Raw genomic sequence first — 11,191 nt, forward strand, 5'->3', positions numbered from 1 at the left:
TCATGATCTGAGCCAAAGGCAGACACTTAACAACTGAGCCACCCAGGCGCCCCCAAAAAGCAAACTCTTAAGTATAGGGAACGAACTGATGGTTACCAGAGGGGGAGTGGGTGGGGGGGATGGGTGAAACAGGTGAAGGGGATTAAGAGTATACTTATTATAATGAGCACTGAGTAATGTATAGAATTGTTGAATCACTATATCATACACCTGCAACTAATATAACACTACGTTAATTATACTGGAATCAAAATTTAATAGATTGATCAATCAATCTCTCCCTTTTAAAAGATTTTTTTTTTTAATTTATTCATTCAAGACACAGAGATACAGAGAGAGAGAGAAGCAGACTCCTCGCGGATCAGGGAGCCTGATGTGGGGCTTGATTCCAGGACCCCAGGATCATGACCTGAGCTGAAGGCAGATGCTTAACCATCTGAGCCACCCAGGCACCCCTCTCCCTTTAAAAAAAAAAAAAAGGAAATAGGGTGCCTGGCTGGCTCAGTCAATAGAGCATGCACCTCTTGATCTTGGGATTCTGATTTTGAGCCCCACATTGGTGTAGAGAACACTTAAAAATAAAATCTTTTAGGGAGAGGAAAACAAATGATAAGAGACTCCTAATAATAGAGAACAAAATGAGGGTTGATGGAGGGAGGTGGGTGGGGGATGGGCTAGAAGGGTGATGAGTATTAAGGAGGGCACTGTGACGGGCACTGGGTGTTATGTGTAAGTGATGAATCACTGTATTCTACTCCTGAAACCAATACTGCACTGTATGTTAACTAACTAGAATTTAAATAAAAATTAAAAAAAATAAATAATAGGGGCACCTGGGTGGCTCATTCAATTAAGCCTCCAATTCTTGGTTTTGGCTCAAGTAGTGATCTCAGGGTCAAGAGATTGAGCCCCAAGTCAGCCTCCATGCTCAGCATGGAATCTGCTTGGGATTTTCTCCCTCTCCCTCAGCAACCCCACCTGCCCCCCACTCTTATGCTCTCTCTCTCTCATAAATAATCTTTTAAAAAACAATAAAATGTCTTAAAAGTAAATAAATAAATAAGGACATAAAGTGGGCCCAGAATATTTTTAATAAAAAATATTTGAGATTAATTCTAAACAATAGCCAAAGAACATAGAAATAATGTGTCAGATCAAAGAGAAAATTAGAATCAAACTAAGGGACCGAATATGTGAGAATGAGTGTGAGAGGTTAAAAAAAAAAAAAATCATGAAAACTCCAAGGAAAAAGAAGACAAAAGGACAGACAAAGGAAGCAAGACTGTATTGTGGCTTCTAGGGGCTCTAGGTACTTTTGCCCTCATGGACTCCTTTATCCATTAAAAAAAATGGTAAAAAAAATGGTATTTTACAACCGTGTTTGTATAAAGGCCAATGTAATATTAGAACATTTTTTTACCTAAAAGTTCATTTTTTCTTTTGATTAAAAAAAGTAAAACACTCTTATAGCCCAGAAAGGATTGTGGGCCCCGGCCAGTGTCTCTACTATGCCTTAATTGACCCTGAGAGGAAACGACAGAGCTCCAAAGAACAATAAACAGGGCTCATCCAAGAGCCAACTCCTTCAGGCAGGTTCTTGTTTATCCTTGTGTTCGCAGCACCTCACTGGAATAAATTTGCATATTCTCCAAATATCCAGTAAATGCCTCCTCTGCACCAGGTGCTGTGCTAGATGCTGGGGACCCAAAGAGAAGTAAGATGTTTCCCTTGCCTTCTGCGTTGGTTCCAGCGTCCATGGGGCTGTATCTATTAGGAATCTTTCACTTGCAGGGGAAGACCAAATACACTAAAAAAGCTAAAACCAAGGTTAAACAAAAAGTATGTTTATTAGCTCACATAAACGAAAATGTCTGTGGCAAGTGTTGGGTTCCTGCCTGACTGAATTTAGGGATCAAGTGATCATAACAAAACAACCGTGAACAGGGCGCCTGAGTGGCTCAGTTGGTTAAGCGTCAGCCTTCAGCTCAGGTCATGATCCCAGGGTCCTGGGATTAAGCCCCACATCAGGCTCCTTGCTCAGCGGGGAGCCTGCTTCTCCCGCTCCCTCTGCCATTCCCCCTGCTTGCTCTCCAGCTCGCTCTCTCTCTGTCAAATAAATAAATAAAATCTTTTTAAAAAATAAAAAAAACAATAACCACGAACATTAAGCTGTCACCATCCTGAGCATTTTACACATATCCACTCATTTAACTCACAACAAACCTACAAAGTAGGTAGTGGGGATTTGTGTTCTGTTTTGTTTGGTTTGGTTTGTTTGGTTTGGTTTGGTTTGGTATATAGCTGCGTAATGGAATATCATTCAGCAGTAAAAAAGGAATGAAGTTCTGATACACTCTACAATGTGGATGAACCTTGAGAACAGTGTGCTAAGTAAAAGACGCGCATCACAAAAGGGCGCATATTGTATCATTCACTTTATATGAAATGTCCAGAATAGACAAATCTGTAGAAACACAAAGTAGATTAGTGATTGTCAGAGAATTGAGGGAGGCAGGAATGGGGTATGGGTTTCTTCTGGAAGTGATGAAAATGTTCTAAAATCAAGAGTGTTGATGCTTGCACAATTTCGTGAATACACAAAAATCATTGAATTGTATACTTGAAAAAGGTGAATTTTATGGTACATGCATTATATCTCAATAAAGCTGTTATTAAGAAAGAAAAACGTCATTCCAACACTCTGTCAGGCTTCAGGATGGTGAGATGAGTGATAGGACCAGTGGATCCTGTGTTCATGTACCCATGCAAGCACCTCTTTTGCTGTAAAGTGGGTTCCTTGATCCCATAACAAAGTAGATAGTGTCATTAACTCCATTTTGTCCACAAGCAAAGTGTGATACTCAATGTCTCTCCATTTCTCAGCTCTGCCTTCCAGTGGACAGTGTTTCTTCTCAAGTCTTCACGGTGGCCCAAATTTATTAGTTATTTATGAGAGAAAAATTCACAAGAATTCTTAATAAAGAATCTACAGAATTTGGTAACTCATTGGATGTAGGAATTGGGGTGGGGTGGGGGGGATAAGGGTCGGGTCTTTGGTTGTAACACTTTCTAAGGTAAATACAGAAGAGAATCTTGACTTTTGAGAAAAGATGCACACAGTTTGGTATATGTTGGATTTAGTATTTTGATGAGATACTCAGATAAGCGTACTTTTTTTTTTTTTTTACTATATCTCAGGTCCTTCTAAAAAGTCGCTTGAGAAACTTACCTAAGAAGAAATAATACGGGGCTCTTGAGTGGCCCAGTCCGTTAAGTGTCTGACTCGGTTTCAGCTCAGGTCACGATCATGGGTTTGTGAGACTGAGCCCCACGTTGGGCTCCATGCTCAGCTGGGAGTCTGTTTGATATTCTCTCTCTACCCTCTCCCCCCCACCGCCCCTTCCCTCCCTCAGATAAATAAATTTTAAAAAATAAATAGAAATCAGGCCGGAGGGAAGATCATTTCTCCTCAGGAGACCTCCTCTGTAATTACCACCACCCCTGCTGGGTTAGAAGCCCCATTTGTATGCTTCCATAGCACCTTATATTTTTCTCATCATAGCATTTATTTAAAACTTTATTACAACTGCCAGTTTAATATAAGTTCTATGAAGGTTCTATTACAGTTCTATCACATCCCTATCCATGTAATATATCATCCATCTCCATCACATAGTACAACAAAGTTAAAATAAATGAATGAGTAAACAAAAAAATCTTATTTAATCCTTCTAAGAGAGCTGGGAAGAGGAAATTATCATTCGCCAGCAATGAAGCTCAGATGTTTTTGACTATGAAAGCCATGCCTCTTTCCATGTACCTTGACACATCCCTATTCAAAATGCATATGAGCAAACTAAAACAATCCACAAAAGAATGGCCAGGATTTGATAACAGATCACGAGGAATGGCTGAATAAGCCGGCAATGTTTGGCCTGAGGAAGATAGTGTGGAAGACGTTTTAGACGAGTCAGTCTTGTGTGGCCTGCTGGAGTTGGACTCCAAGGACATACACATCATAGAAATAAAGAAATTTTGTTTTACAGATGTTGCTGAAGGGAAGCCAACCACCACATAGGAAAAACCATAAAGACAGATTTTGATCTCAGTATAAGTTTCCTATCAGTCAAAGTTGCCCCAAAATAGAGTTGCCGGAGAGGTAGTGAGTTCCTTGTCACCTGGCTTTTTCAAGCACAGGCCAACTAAGGATAGGCAGCAAGATGGCAGTGGATGTTGTTTTGGAAATGCAGGTGGATTGGATGGCTTTTGGGTTCCCTTCAAAGCTGCGGTTATGTGATTCAATTCTCAATAAAGGACAGACAAAAAGATCTCCAGTACTCAACAAGAGAAGAAATTTCCTACCAGGAATGTATATATTTTTACCCATGTAGGAGGAGTACCACAGCAGAAAATGGTCATACCAGGTTGGGTAATCCTGTTGATTATCTCCATCCCATTTCCATCATTCTGTTTTCTTACACTTTAAGATCGTACTTTGGCTTCCCATGCTGCAGAATGGAAAATGTTCTGAATAGCCAGCTAGCTTATGCTAGTTCACTTAGCATTTGGATTTCTTCAGGATTTCTCCAGCACTTCTGAGGTCAGTTATTGCAATCACTCTCTCTCAGCCTAATCACGTTGGAACGCCTAATAAATTTGTGCTTCTGGTCTGAAGAACTGAGAACAAAACTCTGAATTTTGGTAATCCACCAGTGTGCCTCCCCCCTGCTTAAAGCAGCCACCTAAGGGCCACATATGCTGGAAGACAGGTGGGTACTCTGGGTCAGTCTGCACTCCCTTTAGTTTCTAATATTAATAATCATAGCAATAGAGGTAATGACAGAACACGTAATGAAACAAAGAGAACTATTAAGAAATTAAGCTAGCTTTGTTTTAACTTTTATTATTTCTCCTATAGAAGCATCAAGAAGGAATAAAAAATAACACCCGCCCCCACGTGAGCCAAGATTTTAGGTTCCTAGAGGTCAGAGTCCAGGCTCTGAGCCTTCATGTGCTTCCCAATGAGCTATCAAGACATCTTATGTAAGAAATGTGCAGTTGGGCTCTTAATTTTATCTATGAGTTGAAAGGAGGAAATTGGAATTGTGTATATTTCCAAGGATTTGGAAAAAGAACAAGAATTTGTTTTTCCCTGGGGATAGAGAACTGAGCCTCCTCAGACCAGCCCCTCTGTGATGGCATAACCTTGAAAGGAGTGGCTGCCAGGTAGCTGATACAGTCTACAAAGCCTGCAGGGATGAGCCCTGAATTTCTCCAGAGGAAATGGAGCTATGACAGAGCCAGCCTTCATGGAAGGACCCCTGATTTAGGGGCACACAGCTGGACAAGCAGACCTCTGGGTTGTTGAGACATCCACCAGGACACTGATACCCCAACAGTGGCATCCTGTGGTCATAAGAAGCAATAGCAGCAGAGACATCCATGGTCTGAGAGAACAAGGAGATGGTGTGAACCTCCTGGTATACCTGTACAATCTAAGGAAGGAGAGGAGCCCTAAAGTGATTGGTAATAGAATTTCCGCCAATCGTGGCCAGTGGGGGCTTAGACTCTTCTAACTGGATCCACATGAAAAAAAAATTTTAAGTCACTATTCAATTCTGCTCCCATTTTATTTTCTTTTTTAAACATTTTTATTCATTTATTTGAGAGAAAGAGCGTGCGCACAAGGTGGGGAGGGGAAGGGTGGGAGAAGCAGACTCCCCACTGAGTGTGGAGACCTACCCTGAGCCACTCCCAGGACCCCAAGATCATGACGCGTCTGCTCCCATTTTAAATCCCCAACTTCCTCATCTAAAGTATTCCCCTGCCCCGTCATCATCTGTACCCTTACTCCTTTTTTTCCTTCAGAGCCCATAACCAGAAAGCCCTTCTAGTTCATATGTTTGCATGTTTTTATCTGTCTCATAAGTATACTTGTTTATGGCTGGTCTCCCCCTACATAATCCACAAAGGCAGGGATCTTGTCTTTCTTATGTGCCACTGTACCCCCAGTTCTTAAAACTGCCTGGCAGAAACTCCAAGCTCAGCAAATATTTGTTGAGTAACTGGATGAATGAAACAAGCTCTGGTCCAGGCACTGTGCTAGACACTTATGTAACTTAACCCTCACAGCAGCCCAATAGGGGCTCTCATCATCCCATTTAATAGATGAAGGAACTGAGAAGCCAAACTATAACCACTGAGCTCTCCTGCCACTCACCATTTCTGTTTTCCCTCCCACCATTTACCTTTTCCAAGAACACTGCCTTAAACATCCCCCCACTTCTCCTCCTTCAGGTTAGGTTGTGTCCCTTCTGTCTTTCCTCTCAAAATAACTTATGTAAAACAATCACCATATTTACATCATTCATGTTTGTATCTCCCCAAACTCTGAAGTCCTTGGAAGGCCTCAGCATTGTCATCTTGGTGTTCACAAGGCCTAGGAGAGGGCCTGGAATACATTAGGCCCTCAAAGTGTTTTCATATGACAGTAACTGAATGAATGGGCTGATGACCAGGCTCCCATCCCTAGCTAATGCCCTCACACTTCTCACTTCTTCTGTGATGCTCTTGCTTCACGAGGACCTACTGTGGGCCAGGCATGGTATGTGGTGTGGGAAATACAGAAATTAATACATTAACAAAACAGCAGAGGAGCTGCAGTCTAGCGGAATGGGGTGGGGAGAGTAACTGCAAACAGTCACAGTCAGCGGTTAGTACTGCGGTGTACAGGTGGTGCTTTGGGGGCAAGGAAGAGAAGCACCTGGGCCTGGAACAGGGTTCCCTTGCTGGATTTTGCAGGAGAGTAGAGATGAGAATGACAGCACGCAGCTCAGTGTAATTCAATAGTAGAATGAGGGGAAGTGGCAAGCGGTGAGGCTACAAAAATGGGCAGAAGCCAAATCGTTAAAGATGTTGCAGGAATATTCAAGAGCTCACTTTATTCTGAAGGTGATGGGAAGCCACTGAAGGGTCTGAATCAGGAAGATGATGGGATCAGATTGGCAGTTCAAATAAGATAAGGCGATGGGTCTTTAAAAAGTGGTCAGACTGCAGAGGTCAAAGCAATAGGATAACTGTTTCCGAGAGGGAGGGGAGTGAGAGATGGAGGAGCCAGGGAGGACTCCCAGGTTTCTGTGTGGACAATGGTGCCATTCCTTGGTAAAGAAAACACAAGAGGAGCAATTTCAAATGATACATAGTAAGTGCTCAATAAATATCTATAAAATTGAAATTGGACTTAAAAGGTAGATTGCTTGCTTTGGACAGACTGAGTTGAGGTATATTTCAACTGCAGCTCAGGACAGTGTGTGTGGCTATTGGGAAAGGCCGGAGAGTAAATGTTCACAGAGGAGTACCCAGAATGAGAAGAGGGCTGAGAACAGAGGAAAACCCATTAAGAGGTGGAAGAGGAAGAAGAAACTAAGAGGAAAACCACCTGTTGACATTTACTGAGCACGGACAGCAAGAGACTACACTGGATGCTTCTCTGTGAGTAAAGTGCTCCAGACACAAGTGGCCAACAGGGTATTTCTATGTGCCACCAGAGCCCAAGATTCACTGGGAACCTGAGAAATGACACACTGTTCTTTTTGAAACTGAAGCCACATTCCAGGTTCTAACATCTGTCTTAGGGCTTGCAAGCCTTTTCCTCCCACCCCTTCACATAGAGTCCGGATTAGCTGGCATGACTTTTATTGACGGTGAGTGCAAGCAGGTGCAAGAGGCTGCTCCTTTCAGGGGACACAGGCTAGCCTGAAGGAGCTGGGAAAGGCCAGAGCTGGGCTGTGGGTGCAGGATTCACTCCTTATTTGGGCGTGAAGGCTGCATTCTGAGAGGGAGATTTATTTTGGGACCAGGCACAGGAAACGCAGGCAGCACCAGCCGCTAGGCCGCACTCTCTATTTGCAGCACCGCGGCTTCGGCAGCCGCAGGCCTCCCAGGGTCTTCCTCGGGGTCCTGTGGAGGTTCTGATTCCGGCTTGGGCTCCAGCGCAGGCCGGGCTTCCGGCTGGCCATCACTGCTCCGGCCAGGCCCGAGGCGCGGTGGCTTGACCGGCGTGGGCGTTGGTGCTGCAGGGCCTTTCCGGCCAGATAGGGCCCTCCGCAGGCTCTGTACCTTCTGCAACCCGGTGCGCCGCAGCCGCCGGGCCCTGGACTCCACCGGCTCCTCGTCCGAGCTCTCCTCAACTTCGGCCTCGGGCTGCTCTGGGCCGAGCTCGGACTGGTCCGCCGGGCCTAGGGGCTCAGGCGCCTTCTGGAAGGCGCTGGCTGGGATTTCAGCCTCCTCCTGCATGTGATGAACACAGCTCTGACCGTGGCAGTCCCCCACCCCGCAGCAGCCTGAGCCTCTCACTCCTTAATTACACCGGGGAACCCGCCCCGCCCTTGGCCTCCGCAACCCGAGGGGCAAAGAAAAAGGAGACGTGGGAAAGTAGGGAGCAGGGGTGGAGAGGGCGGAAGAGCTACTGGGCGAACTGCAAAAGTCTGGAAAGTAGGTAGGACCTGCTTACGCAGGATGGTGGTCCCAGGGCCAAGATTCAGAGGCAGCGAACTGTCGCGGGATGCACTCCCACCACCGTTCGGGGATGGGCTGGGACTTGGAGCAAATTCGGTGGACGTGGCCTGAGCGCAAGCTGGGCTCTGGTTGGCTAGGCTGGGTTCAGGAGCTGAGGGATGGGACAGCGTGGTGGGAAGTGGGTGCGGCTCTAGAAGTCCGTGCCACGGGGTGGGGTCAGGAATGCGGGTGTGGTAGCCGCGCGGGAGGAGGGGGGAGGAGGCCCCAGGGGGGGGACGCCTGAGGTCACCGACCTTAAAGAGCAGGACGTGGAGCTTCCCGCGCGCCACCAGCAGCCCGTGGTTGGCCTCCAGCCGCTGCACCTGGGCTGCGCGGCACACGGCGCGCTCCTGCGCAGCATCCGCGTGCGAGCCCACGCGCTCCGCCTTGGCTAGCAGCTGCGCCAGCGTGTTGCTCGTCGTGTCGTGGCTGCGGCTCAGCGCGCCCAGGCCGCTCTGGATGCGGCGCACCGAGCCCGCTAGACCGCCCTGCCTCTGAGCCAGGCCCCCCTGCCGCTCCCGCAGCGCCTCCAGCATGGTGGCCAGCTTCTCCAGCAGCGTCACCACCGTCACGGCGTGCACCGGGCCCCCAGCCCGCGCTGCGGACACAGGCCCCGGCTCCAGCGCGCTCTCCCCCATGATCCCCGACCGCGCTGCCTGCTCTCCCTGCGGCCGCTGGCTGCACTCTGGGCTGGGGCCTCCTTTCCCCGGCTCCTCCCCGGCTCCAGCCGTGACTCAGGCAGGCGGAGCGGGCCCTCCCGGGAGGCGGGAAGGGGAGGAGGGGGCGGGATGGCGGCGGCGGGGTCCTTCGGAAGCGCTCCCCCTTCTGCTGCTCCGCCCCGGGGGCCTCTGCGGGGAAGCTGGTCAGCCTCGTATCCGCCCCCGCCTTCCCCAAACTCTCTCCCTGTAAGTTTGAATTCCCCTCTTCCTGTCCCAGTTCCCTGGTGTGCCTCTTTCTGGAACGTACTCCCACCACCGCAGAGGGTGAGCCATGGAAAATTTTGTTGTGCACATCGAGTGGGTAGAGAAACTATGTAAATGAGGCACAAGGATAACCTGAGGGGCTCCCACAGCCACCGCCTTCGGCCTCCCACGCCCCTGAGGACTGTATTTGTGCCCTGGGTTGGGCGCGGTAGGCAGGGAGGGATGCTATGCTACAGACCCAAGACTGTTTAGGGCAGAGGCCTCGCTTCGTGACCACACAGGCAGCTCAATGCGCAGCGGCAGGCGGGTCAGCCTCTGGTATTTTCCTAATAGTCATTGCCAGGGTTTAGCCACAGGCCTCCTTTACTGCCTCTCTAGTTCTTACAGTTGGGTAGCATTGCCCTGTTTTCTTTCTTCTAGTTCTCTTACCACCCTTTCTTTGTGCTTCAGTGGTAAAGCCCCAGCCACACCTGGAGGGCAGGCAAGACACCTCTTCCTTTGAAATCCTTAATAGGGTTATTGTAGGTGCTGGTATGTCTTTGTTTCCATGGAGGTCGGCTGTGGCTCCTGCCTGATGTTTCTGGGTTGTTGGGTTTTTTGTTTTGTTTTTGGTTTTTTTGGTTTTTTTTTTTTTTTTCTCTAGAAATAGCTGAGACTACCTGTAGCGGGTGAAGATTTGAAATTGCTGCTGTAGAGGGGGACAGACTGTGTCTGGAGGGTCCAGTTACTGTGGATCATGAATTTGTAACGCCATCAGTTTGGAAAATCCCCTGTCCTCTCTTTAGCAGAACTTGGTAAACTGGTTGTAGGCTCAGGAGTCCAAGCAATCCATTGATCCTGATCCCTCTCACCCAATCTGTGAGGGCCATTTGATAACAAATGTGGAAGAAACTCTAACTATCACTGGGCATAGTTATATGGAAAGGACCCACAGTCTGACACATACAGGGTATGTGCATAAGTACCCCAGAGGATGGCAGCTATTGCCAGATTTCTGCTAAGTTGATAACTGACTTCTACAAATATGAGGTTATGGAGCCTGAGCCCTGTGCTTCACACTGAGGAAAGACTCCCTTGGGAGACTGATGGGAATCACTCTCTCTTCCATTGGATCTTCCATTTGCTCAAACAGACCCATCCGGATGTGCCAGATAAAATGCTTTCAAACCAGGGGAATAGAAAGCCCAATTCAGGTCTTAGAAACAAGAAATCCAATCTGAACATAACTGGAAAAGACCACTGTAGGGTAATGATTAATTGTGGGTCAGTCATAGCTTCAAATCTAGTTCTTTACAGTACTCTAAACTGTGCAGCTTCATTCCCAGGAGTCAGCTTCATTCCCAAACTAGGCACAAGGTGGCTACAGCAGTTTCAGGCCTCATATCAACACACAAGGTCAAAGAGAAAAGAAAAGACCATCTTAAAATTTAGGACATCTATTTCCCAGAAGCCTCCCAGAATCCACTTGCCTTCCACTGGGGTTACATGGCCATTCCAGAACCAAATTCTATGGCTGGGAAAGTTTCCTGCATTGGTAAGCTTTAGCCTGGGTTCCTTCACCCATCAGTGACAAGAGAGCTGAAAATTACATTTACAAATTAGGTCTACTTCTTGACCTTCCCTAGAAACATGGATGGCATGGGAGGAAAAGTGGATATCTCAGCACCGCTAGGATTAGTCAATCAAAATATTTTCTAGAAGAAGCCTATGAT

General features: G+C 47.0%; 1 protein-coding gene across 1 annotated transcript; it reads right to left on the reverse strand.

Moving 5' to 3' along the window:
• Positions 1 to 3,201: 3,201 nt before the first annotated feature.
• On the reverse strand, positions 3,202 to 9,388 carry CAVIN3 (caveolae associated protein 3). The gene is made up of 2 exons (XM_027580022.2): positions 8,811 to 9,388; positions 3,202 to 8,289 (listed from the first exon to the last, which is right to left on the reverse strand). Exons 1-2 carry the CDS (start codon positions 9,192 to 9,194, stop codon positions 7,888 to 7,890), a joined length of 786 nt encoding a protein of 261 aa, XP_027435823.1. The 5' UTR covers positions 9,195 to 9,388; the 3' UTR covers positions 3,202 to 7,887.
• Between the last annotated feature and the right edge of the window lie 1,803 nt (positions 9,389 to 11,191).

This window comes from Zalophus californianus, chromosome 11 (assembly GCF_009762305.2).
Source record: "Zalophus californianus isolate mZalCal1 chromosome 11, mZalCal1.pri.v2, whole genome shotgun sequence".
Taxonomy (NCBI): Eukaryota; Metazoa; Chordata; class Mammalia; order Carnivora; family Otariidae; genus Zalophus; species Zalophus californianus.